Source organism: Crotalus tigris, unplaced genomic scaffold, assembly GCF_016545835.1.
Source record: "Crotalus tigris isolate CLP2741 ecotype Arizona unplaced genomic scaffold, ASM1654583v1 scf7180000023712.884563, whole genome shotgun sequence".
Taxonomy (NCBI): Eukaryota; Metazoa; Chordata; class Lepidosauria; order Squamata; family Viperidae; genus Crotalus; species Crotalus tigris.
Genome location: NW_024100134.1, coordinates 100,597 through 117,252, shown reverse-complemented (window position 1 = coordinate 117,252; position 16,656 = coordinate 100,597). Strand labels below are relative to the sequence as shown.

Here is a 16,656-nt window from a genome sequence, read left to right as displayed (position 1 = left end):
AAACAAGCCAGCTACTCCCAGTTCAGGGAGAGCAGATTGAAACTGGGCTGGACAGCTGTCATCTCCCACTCAAGTCCTCCGATCCCAAAGTTCCTTAACGCTCCCAGTTCCCTATTGACGGCAGACTCGAAAATTAAAATGAAGGAAGCTTTATTCAGACCAGGGGTATCCAACCTTGGCCACTTTCAGGCTTGTGGACTTCAACTCCCAGAATTCCCCATGCTGGCTGGGAGTTGAAGTCCACAAGCCTTAAAGTGGCCATAGTTGAACACTCCCTATTTAGACCTTTCTTTTTTTTGTGTATTGATACATTTTCCTACCGATGGCTTAAAGCAGAAGTATTTGGATTTTCCTTCCCATAATTAAGAAAGTGGAAGGAAGCCGGGATGCCAAGTTGTTTTTCTTATGCTTCCACTGCGAACATCTCCCTCTTATCCCCATCTCCAAAATATCTGGGCTTTTCTGACTTCAGAAGGAAGCAGCCCTGGAGACGAGAAGACATCTCCTGTGGGACTTCTGCCTGTGGGCTCAGAGGCATGTCTTGGATCATGCCCAGGGTTGATAGTCCAGAGGCCTCCCTGTCTGTAGCAGGCAGAACCACCTCCATGTACAAATCCACATGTTGTTTCTAAGACACCCATTTCAGAGTTGATCTGCACGACTGCGTTAGCCCCGACACAAGTGTGCACAAAGTTGTTCTCCACTTCTTTTCTCTCGCTCTGCATCAAAAGAAGCAAATCTCTTCCTTGGAGGATTTGTAGCCCAACTCCCTGTTCAAGCATTTGAAATGGCTGTTCAGTCTCTTCTTGAAAACCTCCAGTGTTGGAGCACCCACAACTTCTGGAGGTAGGTTGTTCCACTGGTTAATTGTTCTCCCTGTCAGGAAATTTCTCCCTAGTTCTAGGTTGCTTCTCTCCTTGATTCGCAGAATAACAGAATTGGAAGATACCTTGGAGGTCATCTAGTCCAACCCCCTGCTCAGGCAGGAGACTCTATACCATTTCAGACAAATGGCTGTCCAGTCTTTTCTTAAAAACTTCCAGTGTTGCAGCATTTGAGATTTAGCTCAGTCTCTGTCCTTTCAAAGGACAGCCAGGATGTTGATTTCCTTTTGGAGTGACTGGTTAGACACCCTTAGATACGCAACTGCAAAAATACACTTCCATATATTAATTTAATTTAATTAAGCTGTATCACCCATAGCTTCTGGGGGCAGGTCTTCAACTGATTACAGGTAGTCCTCAAACCTACGACCACAACTGAGCCCAACATTTCTGTTGCTAAGCAAGAGAGTTGTTAAGTGAATTTTGCCCCATTTTACGACCTTTCTTGTCACAGTTGTTAAGCGAATCACTGCAGTTGTTAAGTTAGTAACATGGTTGTTAAGTGAATCTGGCTTTCCCATTGATTTTGCTCGTCAGAAGGTCGCCAAAGGGGATCACACGACCCCGGGACACTGCGACCGTCATAAAAATGAGTCAGTTGCCAAGCCTCCGGATTATGATCACCTCACCCCAGGGATGCTGCGACGGTCCCAAGCGTGAAAAACAGCCAGGTCACTTTTTCCAGTGCCGTTATAACTTTGAACTAGATCGCTCAATGAACTGCCGTAAGCCGAGAACTACCTCTAACTCAGTGGTTCTCAACCTTTTTAATGCCGCGACCCCCCCCCCCAACCGGTCGTAAGTCGAGGACTACCCAACTGGTGCAGCACCGTTTGCAGAATGGGACTTTTGGCGGGCTCAGCAGGGCAGAGACAGCCTGGACAATTCCTATTGGCTTTTGAAAGCCAATAGAATTAGACTCTATTCAAGAGAGTCTCTTCTATTGGCTTTCAAAAGCCAGTAGACCAGTGGTTCTCAACCTGTGGGTCGGGACCCCATTTGCGGTCGAACAACCATTTCACGGGGGTCACCAAACAATGCAGTCTGCCATTTTTTCCCCCTTTTCCTCAGCTGTGCTACTCCCTTTTATTCTATTGGCTTTTAAAAGCCAATAGAATAGACTCTCTTGAATAGAGTCTAATTCTATTGGCTTTCAAAAGCCAATAGGAATTGTCCAGGCTGTCTCTGCCCTGCTGAGCCCGCCAAAAGTCCCATTCTGCAAACGGTGCTGCACCAGTTGAGTAGTCCTTGACTTACGACCGGTTGAGTAGTCCTCGACTTTACAACCGGCTGGGGGTCGCAGCATTAAAAAGGTTGAGAACCACTGCAGTAGAATAAAAGGGAGTAGCACAGCTAAGGTAAAGAGGAAAAAAATGGCGGACTACGTTGTTTGGCGACCCCCGTGAAATGATCGTTCGACCCCAAATGGGGTCCCGACCCACAGGTTGAGAACCACTGTTCTAACTGTTCCCATTGTAAGGAAATGTTTCTTTAGTTCTAGATTGCTTCTTTCCTTGATCAGTTTCCAGCGGAACGTTTCCCTTCTCTTTTTTTCTTTTCTTTTACAAATCCGGAAGGTTAACAATTCAAGCCTTGGAAATCCAGAAAAATTGTCCCCCCCCAAAAAAGAAAAAGAAAAAAAGAAAGAAAGAAAGAAAGAAAGAAAGAAAGAAAGAAAGAAAGAAAGAAAGAAAGACACTCTGAACTTGACTAGCATCCTGAAGCAGACGAGGGAAATTACGCGTGATCAAATCTGGAGCTGCTTCATAGAGACACGGAGGCATGTCAGTCCTGTGGCTTTTGGGAGAAACACCAGGCATTTTGACACGCAAGGAGGCCCTTTAATCCACCTTATCTTTCCTGTTTTGGGGAAAAGAGCAAAAAAACAAACAAACCATGGAATGATGGAGCAGGGCGAGGTGGGCAGATGTCCCACAGAGCTTGGTTTGGCTTTGCACGGAGGATGCAAAAAAAATGAAGGACGAAGAAAGCCGAATCCCCGAATGGAAAAAAAAAGACGGGCACGACAAACAAATTAGCAGTGAATCTGGCTTCCCCATTGATGTTTGCTTGTCAAAAGGTCACAAAAGGGGATGACGTGACTCTGGGACACTGCAACCGTCGTACATACATGTCAGTTGCCAAGCGTCTGGATTTGGATCACACGACCGTGGGGATGCTGCAACGGCCGTAAGAGTGAAAAACGGTCACCAGTCGCATTGTTTTCAATCTGTTGTAACTTTGGACGGTCACTAAACGAACTGTTGTTAACTTGAGGGCTACCTGTATTTGTTATGAGCTATGCTGAAGACAAGGTCAATGTATACTGGGCATAAACAATAACAGAACATTTTAAAAATATGACTCCTTGGGCAAATGGTTTGGCTAGTCTAAAGAAAAGAAGAAACGGGGGGGGGGGGAATGACAGCAGTGTTCCAGTATCTGAGGGGCTGCCACGAAGAAGAGGGGGGTCAAGTTGTTCACCAGAGGGAAGGACGAGAAACAATGGTTGGAAACTGATCAAAGAGAGAAGCAACCCGGAATTAAGGAGAAATTCCCTAACAGTGAGGATAATCGACCAGTGGAACAGCTTGCCACCAGAAATCATGGGCGCTCCATCACTGGAGATTTTTAAGAAGAGACTAGACCAGTGGTTCTCAACCTGTGGGCGGGACCCCATTTGGGGTCGAACGACCATTTCATGGGGGTCGCCAAACAACGCAGTCCGCCATTTTTTTTCCCCCTTTTCCTTAGCTGTGCTACTCCCTTTTATTCTATTGGCTTCTGAAAGCCAATAGAATAGACTCTCTTGAATAGAGTCTAATTCTATTGGCTTTCAAAAGCCAATAGGAATTGTCCAGGCTGTTTCTGCCCCGCTGAGCCCGCCAAAAGTCCCATTCTGCAAACGGTGCTGCACCAGTTGAGTAGTCCTCGACTTACGACCAGTTGAGTAGTCCTCGACTTACGACCGGTTGGGGGTTGCAGCATTAAAAAGGTTGAGAACCACTGGACTAGACAGTCCCCTATCTGAGATAGTATAGATTCTCCTGCTTGAGTAGGGGGGGGGCTGGACTAGAAGACCTCCAAGGTCCCTTCCAGCTCTATTCTATTCTGGATCTATTTCCCCCCCCCTTTTTTTGAAGATGGGAATTACATCAGCTCTTTTCCAGTCCTCCAATAATTCCCCAGTGCTCCAGGATCTTTGAAAAATATAGTTCAGTGGTTCTGAGATCACATCTGTCAGTTCCTTGAGAACTTTGCGGTGTAATCCATTTGGTCCTGATGATTTGAACTCGTCTAGGCTGGACAGGTGCTCACTTACGATTTTCTTGCCTACCTTAACTTGTGTTTTTTATGGTACTGTTTTTGATAGGTTGGACTGTTTTTTCCCTTTGTGTAAAAACAGATGCAATAAACAAGTTAAATAGTTCTCTTTTTTCCTTGTTGCTTGTCATCTTCTTGCCTCTTTCCCCCACTATTCTATTCTATTCTATTCTATTCTATTCTATTCTATTCTATTCTATTCTATTCTATTCCATATTCTATTCTATTCTATTCTATTCTATTCTATTCTATTCTATTCCATTCCATTCCATTCCATATTTTCTATTCTATTCTATTCTATTCTATTCTACTCTACTCTATTCTATTTTATTCCATTCCATTCCATTCCATTCCATTCCATTCCATTCCATTCCATTCTATTCTATTCTATTCTATTCTATTCTATTCTATTCTATTCTATTCTATTCTTATTCTATTCCATTCCATTCCATTTCATATTCTATTCTATTCTATTCTATTCTATTCCATTCCATATTTTCTATTCTGTTCTGTTCCGTTCCGTTCCGTTCCATTCCATTCCATTTCATATTCTATTCTATTCTATTCTATTCTATTCTATTCTATTCTATTCTATTCTATTCTTTTAGCTTGTTTGGAGAAGTTTTAAAAACTTGGATTTAGTTGGTTCTGATTCATTTTATCTCACTTCTTAAATAATGGCTTCATCAGCTACTAATTATTACATGAAGTTGTAATTACTCATTTTCTATAGTTCAGGAAGATGTCAATCAAGTGCTTGAAATTCAGCAATGTCTTGCCAATACAGGTAGTCCTCTTCCTGTGACCACAATGGAGCCCAAAATTTATGTTGCTAAGCAAGATAGTTGTTAAGTGAGTTTTGCCCCCATTTTATGATCTTTCTTGCCATAGTTGTTAAGTGAATCACTGCAGTTGTTAAGATAGAAACACGGTTGTTAAGTGAATCCGGCTTCCCCATTGACTTTGCTGGTCAAAAGGTTGCAAAAGGGGATCGCATGATCCCGGGATGTTGCGACCGTCATAAATATGAGTCAGTTGCCAGGTGTCTGAATTTTGATCATGTGACCCTGGGGATGCTGCAACGGTTGTTAAGTGTGAAAAACGGTCACAAGTGACATTTTTCAGTGCCGTTGTAACTCTGAATGGTTGCAAGTCAAGGACTACCTATATTCCTTTTCCAACCAGTTTTAAGATGCTTTGGGAAAGCAAATGTGCCCAAAAAGAGGCAAAGTATTAAACAAATAAATCATCTGATTTATCGAATGTTTAAAAGCTTTGAACGATTCAAAGCAGATCTATTTTTTTTAATAACTCAGTAGGATATACCAAGCTTCAAAGTAATGACAGGCTAAGAGTAAAGAAAGTATACATAAACTAAAAGTAAGGAAAATGAAAATTTGAGAAAACATAATTAAAAATTGAAATGTTCAGATTCCTCTGAAAACTTTATCATAGGCCATATTGAACAGGCTTTTCTGGGAAGGAAGGAAGGAAGGAAGGAAGGAAGGAAGGAAGGAAGGAAGGAAGGAAGGAAGGAAGGAAGGAAGGAAGGAAGGAAGGGAGAGAAAGAGAAGGAAGGAAGGAAGGAGATGAGAAAGAGAAGGAAGGAAGGAGATGAGAAAGAAGGAAGGAAAGAAGGAAAGAAGGAAGGAAGGAAAGAAGGAAGGAAGGAAGGAAGGAAGGAAGGAAGGAAGATGAGAAAGAGAAGGAAGGAAGGAGATGAGAAAGAGAAGGAAGGAAGGAGATGAGAAAGAGAAGGAAGGAAGGAAGGAGAGAAAGAGAAGGAAGGAAGGAGATGAGAAAGAGAAGGAAGGAAGGAAGGAGAGAAAGAGAAGGAAGGAAGGAGATGAGAAAGAGAAGGAAGGAAGGAGATGAGAAAGAGAAGGAAGGAAGGAAGGAAGGAAGGAAGGAAGGAAGGAAGGAAGGAAGGAAGGAAGGAAGGAGATGAGAAAGAGAAGGAAGGAAGGAGATGAGAAAGAGAAGGAAGGAAGGAAGGAAGGAAGGAAGGAAGGAAGAAAGGAAGGAAGAAAGGAAGGAAGATGAGAAAGAGAAGGAAGGAAGAAAGGAAGGAGATGAGAAAGAGAAGGAAGAAAGGAGATGAGAAAAATCATGAGATGATGATGATGATGATATGAGAAAAAGAGAAGGAAGGAAGGAGATGAGAAGGAAGGAAGGAGATGAGAAGGAAGGAAGGAGATGAGAAAGAGAAGGAAGGAAAAAAGGAAGGAAGGAGATGAGAAAGAGAAAGAAGGAAGGAAGGAGATGGGAAAGAGGAATAAGAAAGATGAGAAAGAGAAGGAAGGAAGGAAGGAGATGGGAAAGAGGAATAAGAAAGATGAGAAAGAGAAGGAAGGAAGGAAGGAAGGAAGGAAGGAAGGAAGGAAGGAAGGAAGGAAGGAAGGAAGATGAGAAAGAGAAGGAAGGAAGGAGATGAGAAAGAGAAGGAAGGAAGGAAGGAAGGAAGGAAGGAAGGAAGGAAGGAAGGAAGGAAGGAAGGAAGATGAGAAAGAGAAGGAAGGAAGGAGATGAGAAAGAGAAGGAAGGAAGGAAGGAAGGAAGGAAGGAAGGAAGGAAGGAAGGAAGGAAGATGAGAAAGAGAAGGAAGGAAGAAAGTAAGGAGATGAGAAAGAGAAGGAAGAAAGGAGATGAGAAAGATGATGAGATGATGATGATGATGATATGAGAAAAAGAGAAGGAAGGAAGGAGATGAGAAAGAGAAGGAAGGAAAAAAGGAAGGAAGGAAGGAGATGGGAAAGAGGAAGAAGAAAGATGAGAAAGAAGGAAGGAAGGAAGGAAGGAAGGAAGGAAGGAAGGAAGGAAGGAAGGAAGGAAGGAAGGAAGGAAGGAAGGAAGGAAGGGAGATAGACAAATCACCACTTAAAACCAATCCACTTACCCCGTACGTTTCGTGATGGTTCCCAGAGTCATGGGTTGTTTGATCTGAGCAAGAGGCACCATCACGGTGAGACTTGGGAGTGGGGACAGGCGAGGGTTTCCCGGATTATTGTTGGTGAAATTGTTGTAAGAATCTTGACTGTTCAGTTTACCTTAGGGACGACAGAAAGAGAATTCATTCAGATATATTCATTATATAACACAATAATTATATTCTTATATATATGACGAAAAAGACGCTTGCTGCTGGGGAGGAAAGCTATGACAAATCTAGACAGCATACTAAAAAGCAGAGACGTCACCCTGCCAACAAAAGTGCGTATAGTCAAGGCCATGGTTTTCCCAGTTGCAATGCATGGCTGTGAAAGTTGGACCATAAGAGAGGCTGAGCGACAAAGAATGGAGACCTTTGAACTATGGTGCTGGAGAAGACTCCTGCGAGTCCCCTGGACTGCAAGGCGATCCAACCGGTCAGTCCTGGAGGAGATCAACCCCGACTGCTCTTTAGAAGGCCAGATCCTGAAGTTGAAACTCAAGTCCTTTGGCCACCTAATGAGAAGGAAGGACTCCCTGGAGAAGAGCCTGATGCTGGGAAAGATGCAGGGCAAGAGAAGAAGGGGACGACAGAGAATAATGAGGTGGCTGGATGGAGTCACTGAAGCAGTAGGTGTGAGCTTAAATGGACTCCAGAAGATGGTAGAGGACAGGAAGGCCTGGAGGAACGTTGTCCATGGAGTCGCGATGGATCTTACACGACTTCACAACTAACAACAACACATATATGACAAACAATATAATTGTTCATCCAGATATATTTATAAGCAAGACAGCTGTTAAGTGAGTTTTACCCCCATTTTACAACCTTTCTTGCCACAGTTGTGAAATGAATCACTGCAGCTGTTAAGTCAGTAAAACACGGTTGTGAAGTGAATCTGGCTCTTCCCCCGCCCCCACTTCACTTTGATTGTCAGAAGGTCACAAAAGGGGATCAAGTGACGCCAGGACACGGCATCAGTCATAAATATGAGTCAGTGGCCAAGTTTCTGAATTTTGATCATGCAATAGTCGTAAGTGTGGAAAACAAGTCATAAGTCATTTTTTTAGTGCCACTGTAACTTCGATGGTCACTAAATGGATGGTTGTAAGTCAAGGACTACCTGCACGGCTCACCAATAAAATAAACTCCTAAAACTAAGATTGGGATTACAGCGGGGGGGAGGAGTTACAATTTACTCTTCGCCAGACTGTACAGAATTAATTGTGCTTGAACCATTAAAACCAGTAGTACGCTCAACCCAGAAATATATCATTTCTGGCCTGCATCACTTTCCCCTGTTTGCACGCTGTAATTCTGTCCCTTTCCCTATCTGCAGTGAATCTGCCATTTCTATCTTTAAAGGTATAAATGTTTATTTGCTCTCCAAACATACATTTAAGGATATATATGGCGTTACACTTAACCTGGAAAGAATTGCTTCAAGCCATTGGGTGAAGTTTGAAATCCAGTTAGTCCTTCCATGATTTTGGAGTGCCGATCACGTCTGTTTGGATAGAAATCTGATGAGCAATTTCATGGGAAATTGTTCAGTTGTGGTTAAGTGTGTTTTTTTTCCCCGTTAATATCTGCCCAGGCTTTTTTTTAAACAATATTTGATTAATTTTTTTATAATCACAAATCCTTAATATTTTAAAAGCAACGTGTTGTCTGGGTTCCAATATTTAGTTTACTAATACATGCGAAGCTCCTTTCTCTCTACCTCAGTGGTTCTCAACCTGTGGGTCGGGACCCCATTTGGGGTCGAACGACCATTTCACGGGGGTCGCCAAACAAGGCTGTCCGCCATTTTTTTCCCCTTTTCTTTGTCCACGCCCCTGGCACCCAGTGATGTATAAGTGGTTGGGGGTCACCACAACATGGGGAACTGTATTATGGGGTCGCTGCATTAGAAAGGTTGAGAACCACTGCTCTACCTCGTTTTTCTAGCCATTGATAAAATGACTCTGAAGTATTCTGAATCTTCTCTCTCTTTCATTTTCAATGTAAGTCTGTCCATTTCTGCACAGTCCAAAAAAGTCCAGCCCTTTTTTTAAAGTGTACATTTTGCAAATATTGTCTCTTTAGGAAACAAAACGTGATAAAATAACTGTCTGTTTCAAATAATTACAAGCAAAACACAAAGTTCGAGGCCAGGCTGTTTCTTAACTGCACCTTCAGTTTCTTAAAGTGAACAGGATTTAATAAAAATGTAGAACAAAAATGCAAAACAAAGAGATCTTTTCTTTTCTTCATACAATCTGGTTATTTAAAATAAAAAGGAAAGGAAAAGAAAAAAGGAAGAGAGGGAGGAAGGGAGGGAGGGAAGGAGGAAGGAAGAAGAGAAAGGAAGATGGACAGAGAGAGGAAAGAGGGAGGGAGGGAAGGAGGGAGGAAGGAAGGAAGGAAGGAAGGAAGGAAGGAAGGAAGGAAGGAAGGAAGGAAGGAAGGAACTCCCCACCCACTGGCGACAACAAGCAATCAATTGTTGCTATACTCTGCTGTGAGGATGCCAACATCCCTGTGCTAAATAATATTGATGGCATGATGGACTTCGCTCTTTTGCTTCTCATTCCCCCACCCATGTTCCTGATCACTCTCCTCCATGTCCCATCATTCTTCATTGACTGTCAGGTGCTCATGTGAAGGTCCAATTAAACCAGTGTTTCTCAACCTTGACCATTTTAAGGCATGTGGACTTCAACTCCCAGAATTCCACAGGCAGCAATGCTGGCTGTGGAATTCTGGAGTTGAAGTCCACATGCCTTAAAATGGTCAAGGTTGAAAAACACTGAATTAAACTGATTTATTGCTTAAACAGCCCGATGCGCAGGAATCTTCTCAGCTAAGGGTTAGCACTGGCTTGGAGTTAGATAAAGGTCCACCAAATTCAAGGAAAGTCCGGTTTGTGGCTATGTAGAGATTCAAAGCTGATTCCTCTTTTGACGTTGCCCCCAGTTTTGCCACTCTTTCTCCTGCAATGACTGCCGATTCACCCGTTGCATCAGAGCTCCTCAGTCTACAATCTAAAATCCCTGAATTTATGATTAACTGAAGTGCATTTGCTGCTTCCTTCTTTCTTATCGTCCTTTTCTGACCACAGAATAACAGAGTTGGAAGGGACCTTGGAGGTCTTCTAGTCCAACCCCCTGCTCAGGTAGGAAACCCTATACCATTTTGGACAAATGGCTGTCCAGTCTCTTCTTAAAAACTTCCAGTGTTGGGGCATTCACAGCTTCTGGAGACAGGTGGTTCCACCGGTTAATTGTTCTCACTGTCAGGAAGTTTCTCCTTAGTTCCAGGTTGCTTCTCTCTTTGGTTAGATCCCATCCGTTGCTTCTTGTCCTGCCTTCAGGTGCCTTGGAGAATAGATTGACACCCCCCCCCCTTCTCTGTGTTCTCTTCCACCATTAGTCGGTGTTACCACCTCACTAGCTCCTTACATTTGGAACACTTCTTCCCAGACCTTATTCCTCCTAACAAAAAATTATTTGTTTAATTCAAAGGAGCTCTCCCGCTGTTAACCTTTGGGCCCTTTCTAAACAAACACCACGACCTTCATTTTTCTGGTTCAAGAAGTGTAGACTTTATAACGTGACATTGTTTTTTTTTTTTTTGCAACTTGTTTTTCCTCCCTTTTCTGTTAATGTAACCTGCAATTCTAAACTTGCTACCTGAGAAAATGATCCATTAAGGAAGAGGGACTTATTATTTCTGAGTTGATTGATTCAAATAATTATATAAGGATGTTTCTCTCCTAGAAACATCCTTATATAATTATTTATAAAATTCTGGCCAATTCTGAGAATGGAGCCAATTTTTTTTTTTTTTTTTAAAGAAGGCTGGACATCCAATGGATAAGCCTACATTGCTGTAGCACAGGGGTCTTCAAACTTGGCCCTTTTATGACTTGTGGACTTCAATTCCCAGAATCCATCAGCCAGACATGCTGGCTGAGGAATTCTGGGAGTTGAAGTCCACAAGTCATAAAAGGCCCAAGTTTGAAGACCCCGCTGTAGCACCTTCTGAGATGTTTCTGCTTCATCACAGATATACTGAAAAGTACAATGTTAGATGTCATGTTAGCTGTTACTGCTGGTTCTTATAACTGTTCATTTAGTGACCGTTCGAAGTTACAACAGCACTGAAAAAGTGACGTATGACCATTTTTCACACGACCATTGCAGCATCCCCGTAGTCACGTGATCAAAATTCAATCGCTTGGCAACTGACTCGTACTTAAGACAGTTGCAGTGTGTGTTCAGCTTTTGGGATCTTCTGACAAGCAAAGTCAATGGGGGAAGCCGGATTCACTTAAGGACCGTGTGATTAATTTAAGAGCTGCAGTGAGTCATTTAACAACTGTTAAAAAAAAAGTGGTAGTTAGGCTTGATGGAAAGACCGGGTCTCCGTGTGGAATGGGGGCAAAAGTCACTTAGCCACTGTCTTGCTTAGCAACAGAAATTTTGGGGCTCAACTGTGGTTGTAAGCTGAGGACTGTATTTTCTGCATGTGAGGAAAAAGGAAGAAAAGAACAAGAGCTTGGAAATATGTCTCAAAGCAGATGTTTCATTGGAGTCGCCTGCCTCCAGGAGTTGCTTTTACAATTTGGTCAATTTTGACATTTTATCCGCAGCTCAATTGGGGCCTAGAATGTTTGCAATGTGTAGATATTAAGGCTAAATTTGCTTATGCAATGCTCCAATTCTTATACTGGTATCTAGAGATAAAAGAAAATCTTTCTTTTTCTAGGGTATTAATAATCATGACTGAACATTGTTATGGCTACCTCTCAAATTATCCTATGCACATTTTAGTACTCTGTGTGTGTGTGTATGTGTCTGTGTGTGTGTGGAGAGAGACAGAGAGAGAAAGAGAGTTGACATAGCCCATTTTTTGAGGTATAAATAAAAAATATATCGTGCTCTTCAACCGAAATAATTATATATATATATATATATATATATATATATATATATATATATATATATATATATATAATTATATATATATATATATATATATATAATTATTTCTGTTGGAGAGCACGATATATATTTTTATCTATACTTCAAAAAACGGGCTAGGTCAATTCGATTTAAACGCTTTGACAGCAGCTGGCTTAAAATGAATTAAGAAGTTCTTCCTTTTCTTCAATGGAAACCAATTATAAATGAATGAACGAACGAACGAACGAATTAATTAATTAATTAATGTGCTTGGATTAAGAGCATATATTGGATTGTCCATCCCGGTGAACTAAAATTGCTTGTCAACATTAAAATGAAAGAAAAAAGGGAGCTCTATTGTCTGGAGAGTTTTGAGATCTGAAGCAAAGGAACAGAAAACATCTTCATGGAGAATGTGAGAAGAATAATGCTAGATGACTCTGTGAGTGTCTGTCCATTCCTATGTGAGTGTGTTTGTATGAGTGTGTGTGTGAGAGAGAGAAAGAGAGAGAAAGAGAAAGTGCGAGAGAAAGAGAATGAAAAAGAGGAAGCAAAAAAGAGAGAAAAAGAGAGAAAGAGAAAAGGAGAGCAAAGACAGGAGAGAGAGAGAGAAAGGGAAGGAAAGAAAAAGAAAAAAGAAAGAAAAAAGAGAAAGATAGAGAGAGAAAAAAAAAGATAGGAAAGTCAGAAGGAGAGAAAGAAAAAAGAAAGCGAAAGAAAGAAAAAAGAGATAGAAAGAGGGAAAGAAAGAGAAAGACAGACAGACAGCACCCATAATACCGGCTGAAAATTCAAAACCGGCTTTCTATCCAGGAAAGTCAGGGACAGATTTAATATTCTTACAGAGGGAGGCTCACTTCTTTGTCGGGGGACACAAACAACCGGATACAACTAGAACAGAGAAGAGACGACAAATGTCGCGCACGCTTTACAGCGGATCCTCCTGCTGTACCTGCTTTCTCGGAAGCAAATCCCCTTCCCCATTTTTTTTTTTTTAACGGCAGGCCTCAAGCTGCAACTCTAAACTGCTTTCCAGCCTCCTAGGGCTGGGTGAAGTCTAAAATCCGAAGAGCCTCTTGAAAGAGTGCCGATTAAATCTCTTTCTCTGACCTATCAATCAGGAATAAAATGACGCGGCCGAATAAAACCTCCATCACAAGCTCCACAACGAGAAGAAGGCGCTGTGCGCAAGGGGGTCAGAGCAGATCCGGCTTGCGAGGCCAAACTGCACAAAGGCCGGACTGAGTTTCCCTCATTGTGCATCCAGTCAACAGCCTTCCTCCCGTCCGTTAAGAGGGGAAGCAAAGAACAAAACTACCATTTTGTGGCAAACTGGGGGGGGGGGAGAAAAGAAAAGAAAAGAGGGAAGATAGAAAGAGAGGGGGGGGCGGAAAAAAAAGCTGAGGCCTCATCTGTTTACAAGAGATTGAAAAGCACTTAAAAGAGACAAGCTCCCCTTCAAAGAATTAAAAGGTTTAGATCATTAACTAGTTTTTCTCCCTTTGCCCAACGCTGTGAAATGAGGGCTTTTCTCTCAAGAAGAGGAGGAGGAGGAGAATAGAAAAAAAGAAGAAGAAGAAGAAGAAGAAAGAGGAAATGGCCAAATCAAAAGGAAGCCATGTTTGAATGAGGCCCTTAACAACCGTTTTCTTCTTTGTGGAAATATTACACAAATCCCGCAACTGAAGGGCGTCCTCAAGTGCAATTGCCCTCTTTCCTCCGATGAAGCACAACAAGGAGGAGAAAAAAAAAACCCACACTTTTTTCCTCCTGTCTTCCTCACTGAAAGTAGTCTGAAAAGTTATAATGGCCCTTCAGAAGGACGGAAGGCCGAAAAAGAAGACGGGGGGGGGAGAGGAGGAGGAGGCGAGTTTTTAATGAAGTTTTCATCCTTCTAAAAGACACTCGAGAATTTCCTTTCCTTTCTCCCTCCTTCTCGTTTCATCTCATTCACTCGGCCGCCGCTGCTACCCATGACCTGGTGAGGCTGCGGTTGCCTGCCGTTGTGCTCCTTGTCGTGTTTGTTTTCCTATCAAAACTTGAGGGTCCCTCGCACCGCATCCTGCCGCAAAACAAATAAATGTTTCGTTGTCTCTCGGGGACGTGCAAGGGAAAAACAAAACAAAACGAAAGGAACCTAAAATGGTCCTTTGGAAGATGGCTTTCCTGTCTAACACACACACACACACAGAGAGAGAGAGAGAAAAAAAAATGATGGAAGAAGTTTAAAATCGGAGTGAAAGAAAGGTGTATAATTTGGGGGGGTGGGGGAGAGAGAGAAAGAATAAGAAAGAGGTGATTTGTGAGTTTTAGAATCGGGCCAAGTCTTCCAAAACCTCAAAAAGGATAATCAGATTTTTTTTTTAAATTAGCGTTCTCCTGTCTTGATTTGGGTTTGTTTATTTCTTAATGGCGGAATATATAGTTTTCTTTTTGTCGTCGTTGTTATGACATTTTTTTTTTTTTTTTTTTTTTGCTATTACCTCCTTTAGAACAAAGGATGTTGCCTGTTAGGTCTTGAGCTGGAGTATTGAACTGACATAAGCTGCAAATACCCGGAACTATTTTCTGACAATAGCAGTTCCTTTTGCTGTCGCTGATCAAATCAAGCCTCAAACAAATTTTTAGAAGCCAACAAAATGGCCGCCCTATGGAAAAGGTGGCTTTACCTGCCTTGGCAGGGATGTGTAGGATTTACTCCCCTCCCCATGTGCAAAATACTGAAGGTCATTGAGAGTCAGTTTGGTCTAGTGCAGGGGTAGGCAACCCAAAACACTTAAAGAGCCACTTGGACCCGTTTCCCACCAAAAACAAAACACTGGGAGCCGCAAAACCCTTTTGATATCTAAAATGAAGATAACACTGCATATATCCTTTTTTACCTTTATTATAGGTGTGTGTATGTGTGTGTGTATGTGTATGTGTATGTGTATATGTGTGTATATGTGTGTATATATATACACACACACACACACACACACACACACACAGACACACACACACACACACACACACATATACACATTAAAAATAAAAGTAAAAATATGACTCTTGGGAATATCCATACTATTAAAACAATGATCACCAAGAGAATGCTTTAAGAGAATAAAATTACATACACACATAGGTTAAAAAAAGGATATATGCAGTGTTATCTTCATTTTAGATGTCAAAAGGGTCTCTCTCTCCCTCCCTCTCTATCTGCCCTTGGTCTGCCACTCCTCTTCCCCACTCTCTCTCTCTCCCTCTCTCTCTCTTTCTCTCTCTCTCTTTCTCCCCCCCCTCCTATCTGCTGCTCACCTGGCAAGCTTCAAGCTGTGTCCAACAACCTCCGGGGTAGGCAACCTCGTCTCTTTTATGACTCATGGACTTCAACTCCCAGAATTCCTGAGTCAGCCTAGCTGGGCTAGCTAGCTCTCTCCTGCCCTTCCTGCTTCCTGCAGAGACGCAGCAAAGGGAGGAGCTCCGTCCAGAAAGCTTTTCAGCTCCTCGGAGAACACTGTGAGTGCACTCTCTTTTACACACACACACATACACACAAAACACACACACACACACACACATACACACACACACCCAGACACACACAGAGAGAGAGAGACAGAGAAGCAGGGAAGTGCAATTGCCTCTCTCTGTCTCTCTCTGCAAAGGCAGAGGAGGCTGGGAGCCACAGGGGAAGGCTCAAAGAGCCATATGCGGCTCCGGAGCCGCAGGTTGCCGACCTGTGGTCTAGTGCAGGGGTACGCAGCCTTGGCTCTTTTATGACTCGTGGACTTCAACTCCCAGAATTCCTGAGCCAGCCGTGCTGAGGGGAAAGGGAGAGGTTTCCATGCTGGCTCAGGAATTCTGGGAGTTGAAGTCCATGAGTCAAAAAAGAGCCAAGGTGGCCTACCCCTGGTCTAGTGGCTAAGGCACCAGGCTAGAAACCAGGAGACAGTGAGTTCTAGTCCCGCTTTAGTCATGAAAGCTGGCTGGGTGACTTTGGGCCAATCTCCAGGAGATAGTAAGTTCTAGTCCTACCTTAGCCATGAAAGTCAGCTGGGTGACTTTGGGCCAATCACTAGGAGACGGTGAATTCTAGTCCCGCTTTAGTCATGAAAGCTGGCTGGGTGACTTTGGGCCAATCTCCAGGAGACAGTGAGTTCTATTCCTGCCTTAGCTAGGAAAGTCAGCTGGGTGACTTTGGGCCAATCATTAGGAGACGGTGAGTTCTAGTCCTACCTTAGTCATGAAAGCTGGCTGGATGACTTTGGGTCAATTACCAGAAAATTGTGAGTTCTAGTACCACCCTAGCCATGAAAGCCATCTGGTGACTTTGGGTCAGTCCCTTTTTCTCAGTCGAACTCACTTCACAGGGTTGTTGTGAGAAAAAAATGGAGGATGAAACAGTATTATGTTTATTTATAAAGTTAGCGAAACTGAAAGAATAGAATAGGAGAGAAAACCACCCAAATAAATAATTGATGCATATAGTTAGATCTTCTTGAGAGATATGGTGTTAAGTCAGGTCCTTGAACTAAACCTCTTATCCAGAATAACTCAAGCATCAAAATCAGAACCTTTTTTTAGA

At 42.6% G+C, this 16,656-nt stretch overlaps 1 protein-coding gene across 1 annotated transcript in view; it reads right to left on the bottom strand.

The window, feature by feature from the left end:
- The window catches only part of BCAS3 (BCAS3 microtubule associated cell migration factor), a 504,849-nt gene that overhangs the window by 396,013 nt on the left and 92,180 nt on the right, over window positions 1–16,656 (bottom strand). The window contains exon 3 of the mRNA XM_039320837.1: window positions 7,105–7,255. Coding sequence (XP_039176771.1) covers window positions 7,105–7,255 — 151 coding nt within the window. The remainder of the gene's footprint in view (window positions 1–7,104; window positions 7,256–16,656) is intronic.